This window comes from Haliotis cracherodii, unplaced genomic scaffold, assembly GCF_022045235.1.
Source record: "Haliotis cracherodii isolate W230 unplaced genomic scaffold, xgHalCrac1.p SCAF_4, whole genome shotgun sequence".
Classification (NCBI taxonomy): domain Eukaryota; kingdom Metazoa; phylum Mollusca; class Gastropoda; order Lepetellida; family Haliotidae; genus Haliotis; species Haliotis cracherodii.
In genome coordinates, this window is record NW_027266297.1 from 8107526 (window position 1) to 8128394 (window position 20869).

Consider the following 20869-nt stretch of genomic DNA (forward strand, 5'->3'; position numbering starts at 1 on the left):
TCAATTTGTCTCCAACAATAAAAGTCCAACTTTGTGATATTTAGTAAGATTGGATCAATCGTGTTCGATGAACTCTCTCTATATAGTGAGGAGAAATTGTAGTCAGACCGGAAATTGCCAAGTCACGTGGGTTTCTTAACGATCTTTTACGTCTGTCGTTGCACGGCCTAATTTGAGCGGAGGGGCGAGCACATAGCGGATGGTACCGTCTGAAATCCGTAGATGTCCTTTCTAAATCTTAGTAATCCAGTTGCTTGTTCTACAAGAAGCTTTCTCCGCCCTTGGCGCCTTTTTTGTCATGTTAGCACGTCACTCGCTCAATAATCTCGCGCTTATTGGATAATTTTACCGTCACAAATGTCCATTACGGCTTTTACATGGTCTAAAATCTGATTCACCGAAACCAATTGGTGGCCTGGACTCATTTCCTGCTCCTGCGATCTGGCGATTCGACACTCATTACAAATATAATGGAATAACTAATATTGTTTGATGGTAACGCCGCTATTTCAGGCTGTGTACATCCCGGCGATAAGTCGCCCTCAGCTAAGAGAGAGGCCCTCGAGAGCCGATCAAATAGAAGCAAATTGATGGCAAAGTAAAAGTTTCACACAATATGAAATTGGTTTGACTTAGATGAGGGCGTGCAATGCCACTGCATGTCCTTGCCATTAGCAGGAGAGATATAAGAGGGTTGCCCCAAGGATGAGGGCCTTTGTACAGTGCTAATAACAAGATTCTGTTCCTCGGCCGATCGCCCTCCTTTAACCGTTCGTGGTCCTCCTCTGAATGGCGACCATCAATACATCCACCGTTCAATCCCTTCTGGATGGTGTCTTCGAGAAGGGCAATGAAAGCCCTTCAAGTTGAGTTGTGGCGTGCTAAAGATACTCCAAAATTGAAATAAATGGTTTTCGCATCATCACAAGAATCACAAGACGATACGACTGGGAGAATGAGAACATACTGGTCTCACGCATGTTTTATGACTTGAAATGTTCTCCTCTTGTAAAGGGATTTGTTTGTCTGGAGACCGTTTGTCTCCCATGCGCATTTAGATGGGTAAGAAACTCGTCTTTGTGGAATATGTGAATAAATATAGAGCTTTCTTGGCGCAGAGCCACACATTTGGAAGAAATGGAACTATCTTGTCTTCAGATCCTGTAATTCTAAACACAATACACGATAAACGCTCTTCGTTGCATCGGTAATTTATCACCAAGGACAAAACCGAACAGCAGGCCTTAGATGAGAGAGTTTTGTTTAAAGGCGCTTGGACCAGTATTGCAGTTATATCACCGTGTGTCAGATTCATGTGTGAGGAAAACCAAAAGTGATGCAGGTCTTTGACATTTACCACTTTGGTGAAACAAACGACCACGGACATGCTGCAGACAGATAAAGTAACATATTCGGGTCCACGATCAGCGGATCTTGGTACAACTAAGGGGGGTAACTTTACGTCAACTTTTACTACTGGTCGCGCCGCTCTCCCAACTATAATTGATAACTCTCACTGTTGATATTCATATTGCTGGAATATTCCTAAAAGCGGCGTAAAACCATACTCACTCACTCACTCACTCGAATCTATAATGTCTGAACACACACACACATATATATATATATATATATATATATATATACTAGTCTACAAACATGTATCCAATAAATTACGAAGAATAATAGTGGTCAATTTGTTCTGTTCCCGCTTTCTCTCATTATATCCGGGCGTCAACATCGTTAATGATTCGTATTGTTTGCAGTGAAATGAGACCACGTTAGATTCTCACTGATGGACAGTTATATGTAATTAACCAGGTAGTATCGTGCAGATTATTTTCACACATCTCGTGAATGATGTAGGCTTAATAAATGATGATGTTCCACACACAGAAAAACACGTGTATGTTTTCTGGTGAGATTATAGACATTGGAACAACGTGGCGATTATGACGATTATAGCGATTGATGAGAAATTACATCTCGCAGATGTAAGTGCCAATTGTTGGCTCCCACAATGCCCTGCGGTCTCGTGGTACTTCCTTCTAATTAATCATTCACACTGTCCTCTGACCAAAGGCAAACTGATGAAAGTGCAGTGTTGTCAGATTGGTCTGTCAGCAATGATTTTCAGATTGATTGTCAGCGTGGTTGTCAAATTTGTTGTCATGGTAATAGTGAGTGTGGCTGTCAGATTGGTTGTCACCGTGTTTGTCAAATTTGTTGTCATGGTGAGTGTCAGTGTGGTTTTCAGATTATTTGTCAGCGTGGCTGTCCTATTTGTTGTCATGGTGATTGTCATTGTGGTTGTCAGATTGGTTGCTAACGTGGTTGTCCAATTTGTTGTCATGGTGATTGTCATTGTGGTTGTCAGATTGGTTGCTAACGTGGTTGTCCAATTTGTTGTCATGGTGATTGTCAGTGTGGTTGTCATATTAGTTGTCATGCCATGGTGATTGTTAGTATAGTTGTCAGATTGGTTGTCAGTGTGCTTGTCAGCAATGTTACTGCCAACATTTCTCCATGGCGACACCGCCATCCACGACTCCTTCCTAGCATGTAGATCTATATTGATGACAAATATCAGCCGTCTGGAGGTTGACATGGGGGGACTCATTAGCGGTTTTGTTTGAGAAGAGGGACTATGTGTACAGATCCCCGATCCATAATCAGTCTCGGGGAAACGCGTTACGTTGCCATTGACGACGTAACTAATTCTGCTTTTGTCATGTTTTGGTCTAAAAGCAGGTAATGGGAGAAGATTGGCGGTTTTATGACCGTCAGTTTCAGGAAGGACGGGCGAGATGGGAAATCAACGGAGAATCTTTTCCTAAATGAAGCAGATTAGAAAAGAGGACTCCCACGGCTGGCTTAATACCCCCTCTCCGGGCTTGATGACAAACTCCGGCAGATGAGCCCCATTAAAGGGGGTAGAAGATTACTGCGCACCTGAAAGGAGTTTTCGACTGGAGAATGTGTCAGAACCCGGATGTAATTGATGTGACGGGCCCTAGGGCCATACAGCGACCGTAATCTGACTGACGTCACTTCTCGTAGCGCAATAACGAGGTGGAGAGGTAGAGTTACTCAAGGCTGGTGGTCGTGGATTTTAAGATGGAATCATGTTCGGCAAACCTACAGTAATGTAAACGTGATAGGGTCATTCAAATAACGCTTAGTTCGTCTGTTTGTTAAGACAATTTGATTATAGATTTCAGCCTGGCCTTTACTGATAACCGGCATGGTTAAGCCCCAACATGTAAACTCCATGAGAGCACTTACAACAAGATGTACACCTGGGAAGGTGCCATCTTCAAGAACGTGATCAGGTTATTGGGGAGTATTGGCAACAAAAATATGCATGCGTGTCACCCAGTAAGTAAATTATTTAATATGGTTGGGGCTTTTCTTAATGAATTGTAATGTACAGTGAGCTATGTTCTTTCTGTTAGATCCATGCCTGTGAGGGATGGGAGTAGGGAGAGGGATGGGGAGGGGGGAGGGGTTAGGGGTTGATCGGGATGGGGAAAAGTAAGAAATCGCAAACTTGGTGGCCAATGTAACCACAAATTAATCACATTTCCATATGTAGGTCAGTGGAGAGTTCGTGAGTGCTTGTTGTGACGCCGCATTATGTTACCCATGCAATAAATCGTCTTTTATGTTCCCTTGACCAACGAAACAAACTGCAACAAAAATAAAAGGAAACAATGATTCAAAAATGTTCTACTCGTTAAGACGCTTTCCAGTCATGCGAGAATCCGATTACGAAGCTTGGGATTTCAGCACTTTCACTTGGACATTTAAATACTTTCTACGAATGTTATGATTATTTTCTCTCGGGAATTGACTTAATATATCAGGGACAATTGATATTCGCAACAATATCGCAATCATTGTTTTCTCTTTACTTGCCCTTTAAATGAAATGAACCATTCACAATATCAATAAAATTACTTCTCCTCTTCCTTGAGATCTACATATGTCTAATAAGACCTGCAACAGGTTCAGATATACATAACAATAGCGATTTGACACCGTGCATTACGAAGTGGCAATGGGTAATGGTGTTCTTCTCTCTACATGCATTGAACTGAGATCTCATTACTAGAAATCAATAGTGGAAACGCGCACGACAGATATCATGCTGATTTCAAGGCAGTTAATCTAAGCCACGTCACCACGACCTCGACCTTCACTGTCTCCATGGTACCGACCAATCAAATCCAGCGGTGATCGTCAACCCGCGGCGACAACATGGTGGTCGAAGTAATTTCTCACCAGGTGTGCCAATGTGCGGGAATTCCAGATGAGTACAAGTCGATCGATCGGCAGTTGAGTTAGTAACTGGCTCAAAATAACACCCAGAGGAGCTATACGTGAACAAAGTAACGGGTAGGAGCGACACGCGACACCTAGCGGCGAATTGATTTCTACGCCATTATCAGTCCTGCGGCGCTGGCGATAGAAATGTAGAAACCCGAACCTGTAAAAGACAGGTGCTACATCCAAGAATCAATGAAACTCGTTGAGACGTTATATAAGAGCAAGAAAGAGTATGGAACTGGTTCGACAGACAATGAAATTTTATGTCTGTACTTTAAACTAATGTTGCTTTTGCATGACTGCATGAGCATTTGAGGTTTGGATGTGTTCTAGTTATGGATTGTGTCCGTGATCAGAATGTCGCTTAAACGGGCGTCTTTCACTGCAGTTTCTCAAAATCGACTCTACTTTTTTTGGATGGTCCACCATTCACCGGGTGATGCTGGGGGCTGGGGCGGGGGGAGGGGGGGGTACGGAGAGTAATCAATGAATAGTCAATATTGGCATCAGTAGATATGGTTGTCGCTCATGTCATTGGGAACACCCAGACGTCTTTGTCACCGCTTTGCAGTTGTGCCCCTCTGTTGCGCCAGGATCCGGTGATCGTGGCTTCCAATAAAATAATCGTGCTGACTTTGACCCTCGGTTTATCATACCGTACATGTGCTTTTAACATAATCAGTAAAAGTCTATGACCTAGATCAACCGGGCTTTCAACTAGGCTTTCGCTTGAATGTGACTCAGACACACACACCATGACATATAAATAACATTCGGGAATTGTTAATGCCTACCCTCAAGACTGTTTGTGTCGAACACTGTAATTATGTCGAAGTTAATTCAAGGGTCTGTCACAGTGATTCCAATATTTGTATCGATTATAATTTCCAACGTTTTTGGGTTCGTGTCACTGCCTGCTTGTTTAGCCAAACACAGGCAAAAGACCGGCAGGAGATTGAAAAATTCATTTCCGAAAACGTCCCCCCATGACCGCATGTCACGCACATGTGACCTTAATTAGAGTCTCTCTCTGTCACATGAAACAGCCAGCCAGGTCACAGGTCCTTTTGTTTTATTGGTCCATAAATTTGGCAGAGATTATTTTGACACCATCAAGGGAAATAAGCTGATTTACGACTGTGAAAGGCCAGGTTGCTGAGCAGACATTGTCCACAAGTGAAGGCTTTTTAGGGCTTCGCCTTGTGGCGAACACACACGCGGGTAACCTAGTTGTTCAAGTGCTTGCAGGCGACTATGCTTGTCGCAAGAGGCGACTAACGGGATAGGGTGGTCAGGTGGTCAACTGCGTGGATCGATGCTCATGGTATCAATCACTGGATTGTCTGGTCCAGGCTCGATTATTGACAGACCGCCGTCATATAGCTGGAATATTGCTGAGTGCCGCGTAAAACAACAAACCAACTATAGCGTTTGCTCTACTCGACGATGGGTTCGATCCCATTGATACAATGTGTGAAGCCCATTTCTGATGTCCCCCGCCGTGATATTGCTGGAATGTATTGCTAAACGCGTCATAAAACCCAACTCACTCACTCATTTCAGTGGATCAAATGGTCAGGACTTGGTTGACAGTGTGGCGTCCCATCCTGACGACGTGGACTATTGTTGATGATACTGATCACTGGATTGTCTGATCCAACTCGATTGGTTACAGGCCGTCGTCGCGTGCCAGGAGTATTTCTGAATGCGGAGTTAGGCAACACACACACAAAAAAACAAATAGACATCGAGATATGATTGAAACACTGTTCGAACGGGGATAACAGGCGATATTGTAGACGAACCTACGGAAAACAAAGACTCAGGTGTGACACAAGATATTGAATATTACGCCATGACCGCTGTCACCTTAGTTTCTGTGATTCATGTGCAAAATATGCTAAAAAACGGAAAGCATTTTTTTATAAATAAATAAATCGGTACAGTTTCTGTACATCTGGACATGCGATCCAGCCTATTCCTGTTACCACATAGGGTGGTCCTGAGCGTCGAATCTACATAATAGCTTCTACAAGCTACAGACAAAAGACGAATTACGTAACTGTACGCATTGCAAGTTTAACGTCTCAAGAAAGGTATCAATTTAGATTCTTTGGTGAGAAAAACACGTACGGTTGTGGAATCTGCACTTACGAAGAAATGTGCGTTTGTTGATTTGGCAGTGAATTTCCATTTTGACTCGAGTGTCGAATGTTACCGAGATAGGTAAAAGTGTTGGGCGACACCGCATCCTCATCTAGGAGTGCAAGTCACCTCAGTTTTTTGTTGCCGTTTACCGTTAGATCACTATGCAGCTGGTCTGGACGCCTTCGGCGGTAAATTGTAACATCGCTGGGGACATTTCAAGGGAGAAACTCTTTCACCTTTCCAAACAATGAAACTGCCGACAGTAGAGCAAGGAATGCGAAGTGTCTTTTTACTCGTTTGATGCTGCTTAAACCGTAATATATCTATTCTTATAACATTGTTTCATGTGGTCGATATTGTAAACGGTTGATGAGTGAGTGGGTAGGCTTAACGTCGCTTTGTACAATATTTTAGTTTTAAGTCCGAAGTGATGCTGGTCTTACACGTTTGTTAGATTGGTGTAACTCACATTATTAGATGTAGTGCTGACAAACTAAGGATCATAAGAAGTGATGTTACAGGGCTATATTAGTGTTGTTACAAAGCTATATTAGTGTTGTTACAAAGCTATATTAGTGTTGTTACAAAGCTATATTAGTGTCGTTACATAGTATATTAGTTAGGTTACAGTGCTATATTAGTGTTGTTACAGAGCTTTATTAGTGCCGATACAGAGCTATATTAGTGTTGTTTCAAAGCTATATTAGTGCCGTTACAGAGCTATATTAATTTTGTTACAGAGCTAGATTAGTGCCGATACAGAGCTATATTAGTGTTGTTACAAAGCTATATTAGTGTCGTTACATAGTATATTAGTTATGTTACAGTGCCATATTAGTGCCGTTACAGAGCCATATTAGTGCCGTTACAGAGCCATATTAGTGCCGTTACAGAGCCATATTAGTGCCGTTACAGAGCTATATTAGTGTGGTTACAGTGCGAATTAGTGTTGTTACAGAGCTATATTGATGGTTTCCATGCCATGTTAGTGCCGTTACAGAGCAATATTAGTGTTGTTTACAAATTGATCGACGGAACTGATGCGTGACAGGCCCATAGTGCAATATTATTTTTCACATTTTCATCTCAAGATATGAGTATACTTTTTTTATAAAAGAGCATGGTGAACATACAGAGCTATATTTTGGAGTAGTTTGAGATTTTCTGTTCACTGTATTATATAAATATAAATTATGTGAATTTACAGACTATATAGCTGGTCCGGGATTCGAACCCCTGGCGGTTCTGTACCAATAGGCTGTTTCACTATGCTCGTGGTTTCTGATAAGCTATTGGTATGATTTGTTTTGTACTAGCCAAGTAAAGCGAATCCATGACTAAGTGAATTGTGTTTACAAAGTGCAGGCACTCGGTAATAACCACGTCTTGTACAATGGAAACAATGTTTGCTGGTATTGTTTTAAACTGGCGACACATATACTGCATGTATGTCTTCAGATCTATGAAGATATATCGGTGACAGTCGGGTGATATGCTGGCGTTTCGCTGGAGCAGTTAAATTAGCCGGCCACCCCCACGCACGGCTGTATTCACACCCAGGCGATCATCTCGTCTGGGTCAAACAGGGGAGCACCGGACGGAGCGTGGGGACAGGTGGAGTCAAGTTCTCAATTGGATGCAGTTGTGTAGAATCCCCGGGAGCAGAGAAAAGTCGGAGAAGTTGTGGAAGTAACGATGACGATACACACAACGGTGACATCTGCTTGTGGTTATCATGATGATGATGATGAGGAGGAGGAGGAGGGGGGTGGGGGCGCTGTTGGTAGTAGGGATGGTAGCTGTGGTTGAGACGACGACGATGACGACGACGATGACGACGACGATGATGATGATGATTATGATTATGATTATGATTGAGTGAGTTGGGTTTAACACTGCTTTTAACAGTATTCCAGTTATATCACGGCGTGTCAGCTTAATGTAGGAGGAAAGCCCGAAGTGATGCAGGTCTCAGACATTTACCACTTCGGTGAAACCCACGAGCACGGGTATGGCGCTGACAAACCTAGAAACATAATCGGGGCGAATCGGGATTCATAGGTTTCTGACGTGCAACTCTGCACAGCGAATCGCGGCGCCTCAGACGACTGGACCACCCGTGCCCCCGATGATGATGATGATGATGATGATGATGATGATGATGATCTCGGTGTCGTGGCTTATGCAATGCATTCAAGAGGACACCTGGAGGAAACCTAGCACATTACATATCAAGTTATTAAACATCTTTAGACTTCCTCTTATGTCAAAACTTGTTCAGAAGGTTTAAAATATGTAACAGACTTACAGGCATTATATATTGCAAGAATATTCGGGGCTGTTTCCGTGTCTACGCAAGATAAGGCTCTTGGGAGATTGACTATGGGTGATTATGAATGAATAGCCTTGTGTATCATAATACCGATGTCTCTGTCAATCTTCACTATCTGCGGAAGTATAAATATCAAAATCAAATATCATCCAATTTAATCTCATCAAAACACATCCACAGTTGACACGTTGTCACTAACACTGAAATCAGTCCTCGAAACCAAAATCCTTTTATGACAGATTCAATTACTCAGAAATAATATCTGTCGAGAAAAAACGTTATCTTCGCCGATACAGAAATCGCGAATTAGATCTCGCGAGAAAAGTAGCACGCGGAATTCCCCGCCTGCGATCGATCTGTGTCAACAGCGCGGAGGGATACAGTGAGTCGGCCAGGTGTCGCGTTTGCTGTAAGATGACGAAGCACAGCTATGCATCACAGTGAACATGTAACATTACACAATGTTACGCAGCGACCCCTCTCGGCGGAGGAAAGGGCACGTTACGTCATTGATTACCCGACTCGTTGACGTGGGGGTTCGGTCTGTACAAAGTTGTACGACCTTAGGGTAAATAATAATTAAATCTCAGAACAGCGCAAACTTGGACAGGCTGTAAAAGACACAACCCGTTGCATGTGAGAAATCTGTCACACGAAGCGTCTGTGATCCTTTGAACGTCTCCATATTTGAATAAATATTTATTGTTTAATTAATTTTAGCTTCATGCATAAAAATATTCTCTCGAAGTATCAATAAAAAAAATGCAATGAAAGTTCGGTGACTGTTTTGAACGTTGTGAAAGCTTAATAATTTTTTATTTGATTTTTAGTTGGGTTTTTTAAAACTTAAAAAGATTTATTCTTATTATATGAAGAAACTAAAACATACCAAATATGGTCTTGTAGCAAACAATGCCGAATTTACACATGAAGGGTTAAGGGTCGGGCCGAATCATAAAACAAGATATTATTTCATGGACTGATTCGCTATATGGCTGCAAGAGCACCGAGGAATATTTTAAACTCGCTCATCCCTTGGATGCTCTGATTGTCACAATAGCGACTTGTCAGCGAGAGTGGACACAGTTCACGCCGACCCCTGAAGCTGTCGATGTCCCAGTTTCCACACATGCGCGCGTGAGGTACATGCATTAGGAGGGCCAGATAGATAAACCCAGTTTGTTTACTTTGTTATAGACTGTCAACACACCGGCCCGCGTGGACATACACTGTCGAATCGATTAATGCGGACGGCAGCCATTAGCTTGTGTTTAACAAACTATGCACTTATTTGTCCCGAGTGGTTTCGTCTCGATATTCCTTGGTGATCGTAGTCGTGTTCAACACTGCAAAGCTATACCTGGTAAACTGGTTCTTTCATATCGCTACATGTGGGTTTTGTTGTGTAATGTTTTTTCTTGGACTTAGGAAAAATGGCGTGTGTTTGTCTGTGACGTCATATTACCTGATTTCATTGTGAAGTGTACATGAACGTTGATAGATGCAGATATTGTTCGCAATATCTTTATTTACATAGGATAGATAGGATAGTTGAGCGGTGTTTAAAGATAAGGTAAAAACACTAGGATGTGGCTGTTAACCTTCTAGCGCCTCACGGGCAGCTTGGGTTGTATACTCCCCAGGGAGCTGAGAATGAAAATCGAGTCCTCACTGATCCATTGACCGGGGTAATAATAGTGTAGTGCATTGAGCATCCACGTGGTGAATGGAATATGGTGCATTATAAATGCAATTATTATTATTATTATTATTATTATTATTATTATTATTATGTTAGTAAATCTGACCTGGTGTAAGATGTTCAAGGGTTGGCAAAGCAAAGCACAGATCTCACAAATGTTGGATCATTGTTCGAATCCATTTTTATGGCCACTTATCAGCCTCATACCCGTTCTCCTTGGTGGGGGGGTAGGCACTACTTCGTACAATGAATACCTCACTTATAACATACCTACTCTTTCAGATACCCTGAATAGCGAGGTGGACACGGGTCGACAACTTTTGTGTGAAGCGATATGTCCTCGTGTGTCAGCGTGCCCATCAACCTTGAACACAGAATATGACACATCAAAATAAAAACGCGAGCCAATCTTTAGTGTAAATAAAGAATACGCGATGAAGATGTATGAAGTATATGAGACACTATATACCCGGTTATCGCCGGGTGGTCGTAAACCTAGACATACATAATAAACAGTAGCTCTCTCATGCAACACAGCTATCGCTTCAACCAACCGTGTCATCAAATATATTCCACTATTATCTTTCATCAACCTCTGCTGCAGCTTCGCGTACCGTCTCGCCCACGTGCAGTCCATGCTTGTAGATAGCATAAGTTTATTGACAACATTGTGAAAACATTGTTGAAGTTGATTGACGGCTAGACGGCGATTGCTCTAAAGTACGATGTTGATATCCCTGCGATCAATTTCACTGGGGATAGCCGTACCACTTGAAAAATTACGTAACTTAAGATTGTTTTAATTGCTGGTCTGAGTGTGGTGTGTTTTTTTTCATGAGATAATTAAAGAAGTCTTATATGGTCCATTGTTATATCGGAAGGACGTCCCCCAGCTTATCAATTAAAGATTTTGGGGATTTTGCCCACGCCTCCATCCCCCCGATTGAACGGACCCCTTGCGATGCAAATCCGGAGTGTTGTTCAGAAATAGATTTTATATGTTATACTTTCCAAACGAGTAGTCTGTTTTAACGAAACTGTGTAAAAAACGTCTGTGGTATGAATTACTCGACATTATCAGCATTTTCTTGTTGGAGCGGAGTGCATTAAGACCGCGGGGTTAGGTAGTTCTTGTGTATAGAATTTGCTGAGAGGGTTAAAATCTTTGCTGTACGTAATGCGTCCTTTGTGAGAATTTTTAAAGCATATCGATCCGAATTGTGAATTAACGTTCGACAGCTTGACCTTCTAGACACCCAGCTCCATACAGCGTCACGGGAACACAACGAGAACCAGTCGTGGGGAAGGGAGGATCGCAAAATCATTGAATTGTTTGATTTGAAAACGCCATTTTGTATTTTTTAAAACTTTCTCTTTTTGCTTCGCCATAATTCTCGAAAGTAATTCAGAAATCGAGCTACGGATTAGAAGAATTAGAAATTGTATTTTAAGTGGATTCCCCCACGTATTGATGTTGTCAATGTTATTAGTGGGGATCGACAGTCCGGAGCTCAAGTTATTTGTCTCAAGCAAATGATGTACGTCTGTATTGACTTTGATTACACGGGGTCTTGGCTTTTTCAAAGATTTAAAATCCACAGGGAGCATCACTCCGCCAAACTAGCATTCTCTGATGGAATATTAAGGAAAGTGATATTTTTAAAAGCATTTATTTGTAAAAGCAATTAGTAAGAATGATAACTTCCAAACAACGTTGTGCACAAATGATTAACACAGCATGTTTTTCGACACAACGTAACCATGGCAACATATTTGATTTATGGGTTTACTGTTGGATTCAGTCAAACAGCAACAGTACCAAATGCGTGTTTGATCTGTATGACGTTTGGAACAGGAATGATGAAGTCAAACTTGAGCTGTTTTGGTCTGTGTGGGCGTTTAATGTTTTAAGCCCCACATTTGGAGCTTTGTATATATTACTGTATAGCGTTGTCATATTCTCCGATGTGAATTAATACAATAGAGACCCCCACAGATCTGCTGCTCGTGCAAGGCTTTTTGGTACCGTACCTACGAGAATGAAATAGAAATTACAGTGATTGGAGGCAGTTAGTTGTCCCAGACACGACACGACACCCACGGACGGTTCCATATTGACAGTCCTTTAACCGATATCGACCTAGATCTCAATATTACGGGTAGGGTACAAAAGAGTGTTCCTTTCAGTTCGATCTGTGCTGGCAGAACATCACCCAGGCCGGCAATTCTGTGTTGCCATTCATGAACTCCTGAGCGAATTATTTCCACGCGACTAACCTTCAAAGCGAGATTAGGAATCTTTTACCAGTCGCTCTCAACTAAAATAACAGTGTTGTCGAACTCGTGCGTGTGTAGGCTCTATGGTGAAATAAAGGCCCATCATTGATGAAGCAACGACAGTCCAATCTGCCAAATTCACGGAAGGTAGAAAATCGTGATTGAATAATCAGTTAGCGACTGCTTTGATCAATACAATAATATAAATGTTTCTATTCTTAACGCAAACGAAGAAACCCGATCACTGCTGTTAGGAGCTTTATTTGCTTATCAGATTTAGCGCATGTTGTATTCCTGCTCATCAATAGCTCTCTAGCAGCTCGAGTGTCCTTCAGATGCGGCGCCTATATTGACCGTTCGGTGCCAGGACTTTGGCAACAATATTGTTATCAGAACAGGTCTTCCTGTTGGGCAAAATGACCCTTTTTTCCGACCCTTGTAATTGCAAGCTGTATATGGATGGAATAAAAACACATCTGTTCATGGAGCATTTTTTTGGAGTGCCGCTTAGTTTTAAACTAACAGTGTTGCTATTTGTTTTGGTATTTTGAAATTTAAAGGATCGGGAAGAAAGGTTGTCTTTATGAAATATTTTCGCTTTATTTGTGTTGAAATCTGGCGGACCTTGAATCAACAACCAAGGAATCCTTCTAAAAACCATCAACTCACAGAACCAGGAAGTGATAAGAGCATGCGCAGTGCTTGCATATGTTACCGGTGTGGTAGACCATCGTCTCCGGGTGTTAAGATCGCATTGTTAATTCACAGTTTTACATTTTGACATCTTTGTGAATTCAAATAGGCTCATTTATATTTGTTTACTTGAAAATAGTGTCGGATTCATGGTGTTTCCGTCAGGATCGATATATTATCTTCAATGAGTGAATTTAGTTTAATGCCGCTTGGAACATTATTTCAGTTGTATAACGACGTGCCGGTTTCATGTGGGAGGAAGGCTCGAAATATAAATGCTCGTCGTAGACGTTGCCACTTTGGTTAAATACGGATATATGATGGTGCTGACCAACCCTGAAACACTCAGGGTGAACTGGAATTCGAACTCATGGTCATAGGATTCTGGCACCCCTAAGGGACGCAACTCTGTGCTGGGCCACTCGTGCCTCACATGAACGTGGGATATAATTCGTGAGGTTACTCATGGTTACTACATATACACATCAATCAAATCAGTCGCGTTCGGCAGGAAACAATCCAGCGTTCTTCTGTTAAACATTGGTAGGCCGGGTGATCCATAGTGCAGAGTTGCGTCCCTTAGTCGTGCCAGGAACCTATGATCGTGGATTCAACACCACAACCGTGCTCGGGGGTTTCACCAAAGTGGTAAACGTCTAAGACCAACATCACTTTGTTCTTTCCTTCCACATCAATGTGACACGGTGATATAACTGGAATACTGGTCCAAGCGCCTTTAAGCAAGGCTCGCTCATCTACGGCCTGCTGTTCGGTTTTGTCCTCGGTGATAAATTACCGATGCAGCGACGAGCGTTTATAGTGTTTCGTGTTTATAATTACAGGATCTTATGACAAGATAGTTCCATTTCTTCCAAATGTGTGGCTCAGCGCCAAGAATGCTCTGTACTTTTCACATATTCCACAAAGACGAGCTTCCTACCCATCTAAATGCACATGAGAGAGACTCACCCAATACTTTAGCATAACTGCATGAATAGTGAGTTAACACAAACACTTTAGATTTCAGCGCGAACACTCATGGAGAAAACGCCAATAAAATACCCCGAATACCTCATTACTATTCACAATCCTTTTGTTTGCTGATGTATATATGTATACCATCAGTGTGTGGCGTGACGGTCTGGTGGACAGACACACAGATTCAATTCACGCCGTCCTAGGGCTGTGAATTTAAGACATGGGTTATGTCCTGGAGACATTTAAGTGAAATGTACCTTCGAGAGCATATAGTCTCAGTGAAATGAAACTCAATAACATAATTTGACAATTAGATAGTAATAATTCATTTTCATTTGAACAAACCCACGTGGGTGGGAGCTGGCAGACCAAGAATCATAGTCGGGGCACAACATCCTGGAAGCCAAGGGACGCAACTCTACACAGGGAAAAGGTGCAGATCAAACGGTCATCCGCCTTTACATTACCACACAAGAGTGTATCGGTTTGGCATAAAGACGAGCTTGGAGGTCCTGGTTAGAGTAAGTCTTCAGCAACCCATGCATGTCGTAAGAGGCGATTAAAGGATTGGGTGGTAAGGTTGATGTATGTCATCGTATCCCATTTGCATATATCGATGCTCATGATATCAATCACTGGACTGTCTAGTCCAGATTCGATTATTTACAGACCGACGTCATACAGTTTGAATATTGCTGAGTGCTGCGTTAAACAAACAAACAAACAAGAAATGAAGATACACCTATTTGTACTTCATTGTCTGGTCCAGACTCGATTATTATCAGACCGCCGTCATTAAGCTGGAATATGAGTGCGGCGTTAAACAACAAACAAACAAAACAAAAAAACATATTTCTTAGGTTCTTGTGTTGTCTTCACTGACCAGAGATCGTGGGTGAGAGAGTTATATGGAAAGTCCCAATCAAATATTACTCTGTCATACATCTAGTTAGTGAAATGGTGTTGCTCGCCGCGTCACAGTGACGTCCAGGTCATCGTTCTGCTTTGTCCAGTCATCACAGATGTCCAGCTATAGATCGTGGTAATGAATCTCTCGTGAGTGTTCGTCACGTCCACTATCGCACACAGTCGGATATGATCGGCCAATCTCCTTCACCGGTATCTCGGACATGGCTGGAAGTCCGCTTTTGTTCGTGTGAGGTCAGTCATTCTGCTTCATGTCCAGTCCATTGGTCAATATTTCTTTGTAAGTAGGAGGTACATCCGTTGGTATATAAATGCAGTTTCTGTAATCAGTTACTTCATGTTTAGATCCAAGTTTATCGTACACTTGATAATAGGTTGCTACATGTTTAGATCCAAGCAGAAATCACACTTGATAATAAGTTGCTGCAGGTTTAGATCAAAGCTGAACTTACTCTTTGATCCAAGTTGAACTTACATTTGATAATACGTTGCTGCAGGTTTAGATCAAAGCTGAACTCACACTTGATGATAAGTTACTGCAGGTTTAGATGCAAGCTGAACTCACACTTGACAATAGGTTGCTACATGTTTAGTTCCAAGTTGAACTCACACTTGATAATAAGTTGCTGCAGGTTTAGATCCAAGTTGAACTCACATTTGACAATAGGTTGCTACATGTTTAGACCCAAGTTGAACTCACACTTGATAATAAGTTGCCGCAGGTTTAGATCCAAGCTGAACTTTCTCTAGGATCCAAGTTGAACTCACACTTGATAATAGGTTGCTACATGTTTAGATCCAAGTTGAACTCACACTTGATAATAAGTTGCCGCAGGTTTAGATCCAAGCTGAACTTTCTCTAGGATCCAAGTTGAACTCACACTTGATAATAGGTTGCTACATGTTTAGATCCAAGTTGAACTCACACTTGATAATAAGTTGCCGCAGGTTTAGATCCAAGTTGAACTCACACTTGATAAGCAGTTACTACAGGTTTAGATGCAAGTTGAACTCACGCTTGATAATCAGTTACTACAGGTTTTGATGCAAGTTGACATTATTAATGTATGTCGAGATGCATGTAGTTCGACGTCTGCTATCGTACGTACGTACGTTTAGGGGTACCTTGCCTTCATCGTGCCAACTCGAATAGACGTTTACTTAGAACATGTTTATTATCATATTTTGAGACCATTTCTAATCATGTTGTAAGCGTTTTGTTATAAAATATATGGACAGCTCGGCATCTTCTGAGTAAGTGATCTAGTCGTATCTTAGGACTATAATACCTGTTCGCGTCCGGGTTGTTACCTCCGAAGGCATTATTAAGGAAATGTTCGAGTGGGTCTCATTAACGTATGTTGTTTTTAAATACATTTGAAACATTTCGTAGATTTCTTGATCAAAACCAGCCACGTTTGTCAAAAAGGTTTTGAAACTTGAAATCTCCATTAAGCCATTAAGGTTTTTTAGGATCCAATTAGACAACTTTGTGTTGGTTATTTGGAAAAGATCTAAAGGACTTAAATTGTGGAATCTCCTGACTCTAGAGCATGAGGTAGTTCCGTAACGCTGCCTATACGAGGAAACAAATCTTGGAATACAGGTTATACATGTGCTAATGAGGATGTGCATATAATTTGACGTACGCTGCGAGTACGGATATTCGTTTAGATAGGTAGACACGTGCAATAGTTTTGCATATAACTCACTTTAACTGACGTGGCCTCTGAACTGACGTCACAGATTGGCGGAGACAAAACTTTCGCCACTATCATTCCGGTAATTGGTTGTGACATCGATTAGATGAGGATAGATGCTCGAAGTATCAACCACTGCTTTTTTTTAGATTCGATCCTTTACATTCGCCGGGATATTGTCTTGATATTGATGTAATTTTGCTGAGACCAGTTCTCGTGATATAGCTGGGTTATTGCTGACTGCAGTCTCCGTGATATAGGTTTAATGTTGCTGACTAAGCTGTCTGTGGTATCATGTATTATTGCTGACTACAGGCCCCACATATATAATTGTAATATTGCTGACTGCAGTCTCCGCGATGTAGGTTTAATGTTGCTGAGTACACTGTCTGTGGTATTATGCATTATTGCTGACTACAGGCCCCACAGATATAACTGTAATATTGCTGACTGCAGACTCCGTGATGTAGGTTTAATGTTGCTGACTACACTCTCTGTGGTATTATGCATTATTGCTGACTACAGGCCCCACAGATATAACTGTAATATTGCTGACTGCAGTCTCCGTGATGTATCATGTCTGTGGTATCATGTATTGCTGACTACACTCTCTGTGGTATCATGTATTGCTGACTGCAGTCTCCGTGATGTAGCTTTAATATTGATGACTACACTGTCTGTGGTGTTATTTAATATTGCTGACTACACTGTCTGTGGTATTATTTAATATTGTGTCTTCGCATGGACGCGACTTTTTAGTTCCCGGTATTCGCAGCAAAGCGAATCGCGGTGCCCTTTGAAGTGTCTTGTCGTTTTAGGTGTGTATATTTACGGGATTAACTTACGACAACACATACATGTCTCTTTGTTATAGTCAATTTGACAGGGAAATTGGCAGGCAGGCGACTACCCACAGTGTACTATGTATTTACACTCGGTGAGAGGTCGCCTTGAACCTTTAATATTGCTGACCACACGCCCCCCGCCCCCCATTCAAGATATGACTGTAATTTGCAATAATCACTTTCCTGTTCCTAACATATTGCTGCAAGCGGCGTAAATCCATACTCACTCACAAACGGAGCATGATAAAATATACATATTGAGCAATCTCTCATGGAATTATGAGAGACTAAAAATTTTAAATGATTAAAAATATATCTTTACATGTAAGATATAACTGGAAGATGCTGACGACATATCCAGTGATAATGAGTGTATATATGAAGGTTTAGTTCAATTCTGTTCAGACCATACCAGTAGTGATTATTACAAATTATCTCTCCATCATTGCTTACCCACTTAGCGGATAAGGTTATGAATAGAATAGGCTATGGGAGAATTATCATTTATATTTGGACATCATCTAAACATATATAATTAAACACATTTCGTAATTTTCCCGGATTCAAACCTTACTACGGCTCTAAATATATACAATTACGTAAGAGCAGGTTTATTCCCCGTTTACCAATGATTTACGGATCCCCTGTTATCGCGTTCGTTAAGTTCATATTTCGTTCATCCACGCATAAATATATAATTGAAAAAGTATTTATGGAACTAATTGCATCGTTGTTAATAAGCAGAAATGCCGGGATTAAGCAGTATGGTTTTATGCAAGGAAAGTGCAGGGGGTGATGGGAATGTTGCACGACTTTCCCCGGTAATTAGAGATTTCATTCTTTCGTCTGGGCTTTCACGTTGGTGTCTGTTGTTAGTATGTCGGTTGTCTGTGTGGTGTCTATAGCAGATGGACTACAGATGCCCGCTAGTTTAAGACTGCGGGTAGTTCACTATCTGGGGTGAATGCCGAAGTTTGTTTCCATATCCTCATCCCATCCTTCATTAACGCTGCCAGCGATGAGGTCAGTCATCTGCGCGCATGTGCAGGTATTCTACCGACACGTAGCGCACGTGTTTCTTATTGAGGCAATTTTATTGACGTGCTGTTACGAGATAATTAATGCACCCAGCATTATCACGTTAGCGGGCACTGGGTGCCGCTGGACTTTGAACAGGAACGTCGTTCTCTTTCATGTTGAACATTGCGCTTGGAGGAGAACGAATTGTTTTCTCACCCCTCTACACAAGATATTGGGAAAATGTCCCTGGACTGACAGAAAGCATATTTTTCAGCCATCACAACCGTTTGGTAATGGATTAATTCCCATCGCATTGTGCGGTATTGTCGTGATCAATTCAAAATCAGAGGTGTGATATCAATTTCTGTTATTTGCGGACATCGACTGTAGTAGCGATGCTGTACTGGAGTGGCTAAATGATTCTGGCATCACTTCAGCCGCATGTAAGGCGCCTTGCACGGCTGAGGGAGTTAGTTTTCGATGACAAAAATCAACATTTTGCTTTTGAGATGTCGATTTCTGGTAGATATGTATTGATAAAGACTTTTCCTTCTTCTATCTGGGCCCTCATCACGGACTTTGTGAATTGACATGCGTGAGAACCACACATGTTTAATTACCTATTGTGGACTCGCAGCAATCCTCCTTCTAGTTTACTGGGCTGTATTGATCACTAGCTCTCACTCTTCGCCAGTTTCGACCCTTTAATTCTCGAGATTCAACCCTCATTTCTTGGGCCACGGTTTGCCATGCCTCGAGGGGTCGTGAATACCAGGACGTATATTCACTACCAGATCTAGCGGGTGAATGCACAGACTCCAGTTGACAAACGTAGTCCCACGCTGGCTTGACATCAACAAGCGTCTCCCTCCGCGATACAATATAGTCCGCTTGGTCTGACAGATAACTTCAGGTGTATGGAGTTGTGGCGTTGGATATCGCCTCGCACGTGACGGAATACATTGCTTACGTGACGCTCTGTTTTGGTGGAATGTAGGTCACCCGTGGAGGAAATTCACGGTAAGTTCGGCTTTCATATTGTGAAAGTAATTCTCCATTTTACCTGTCAGTTTCATGTTTACCTGGAGGATCGCGCCCCGTGTATGGGGATTATTGATCTGCCCGAACTATTTTCTGTATATGAATGGAGGTAGTTAAAGAATAATCCTCAATTTGTTGTTATTGTCCATACATAATAGTTGTATCGACTAACATTCGTATTGCTCAACCCGGGCCGAGTTGACTGAAACTGGCACAACTCTATTTCGTGTCAATCACCTGACCAGGTAAAACAAAATGGCGACAAGGGGAGGCCGTCTGCCTAGCAGCTTGTGGTGACGAGAGGACATCTTGCTATCTCAGTGACCCGTGGTCAAGCTTGTGTACACATTACCCCTTCCAGCGAAGGCGAGTCTAGCATTTCCCGCTTCAACCTATATTTTAATGGGTTTCCGGATGGAAAGTTTTCAATGAAAGGGCGCTCAGCATATTTCCCATGCTAACGCCTTGTCGTCAAGCACCGGGTTTTGAAATACATATTGTGTGTTAGGAAATTTTTATTGTTGTGAATTCTGAGGAGTGTATCACACCATCTTGTCACACAGGGACTAGGAAGGAAGAATTGAAGTTAAAACATCGAAAGAAAAATGACGAAAAAAACCGGCGTGGATGTTGATCCGAAGAGCCGAGCGTCACTATTAGGTCCCACTGGGAAAAAGGTACGTACTATGAGAATGGAGTATATTTAGCGGTCGTCTTATCTTGCGACCTGTTTGTAATCGGGGGCTCTGATCTACCGAGCGTCACCGCTGTTATCATGTCAATGCATTTGACTGTACAGATATCGTTGTTGCTTTGCAGTATGTGTTTATGATTGCGCGCGGAGGGGGTTTTGACACACGGGGTCGTTGTATGTGTG

The 20869-nt window shown here is 42.0% G+C and overlaps 1 protein-coding gene across 4 annotated transcripts in view; it reads left to right on the forward strand.

The window, feature by feature from the left end:
* Positions 1–20869, forward strand: part of LOC139480553 (tetraspanin-18-like) — a 100737-nt gene that overhangs the window by 38600 nt on the left and 41268 nt on the right. The window contains exons 1-2 of one of the 4 annotated variants that reach the window (XM_071263673.1): positions 19539–19971; positions 20556–20669. The exons of 2 other annotated variants lie outside the window; for them this stretch is intronic. In XM_071263673.1, the coding sequence (XP_071119774.1) occupies positions 20598–20669 (72 nt within the window). In that variant the 5' untranslated portion in view covers positions 19539–19971; positions 20556–20597. Of the gene's footprint in view, positions 1–19538; positions 19972–20555; positions 20670–20869 lie in introns of those variants that run through there. One more of the 4 variants, XM_071263672.1, reaches the window with a different exon arrangement.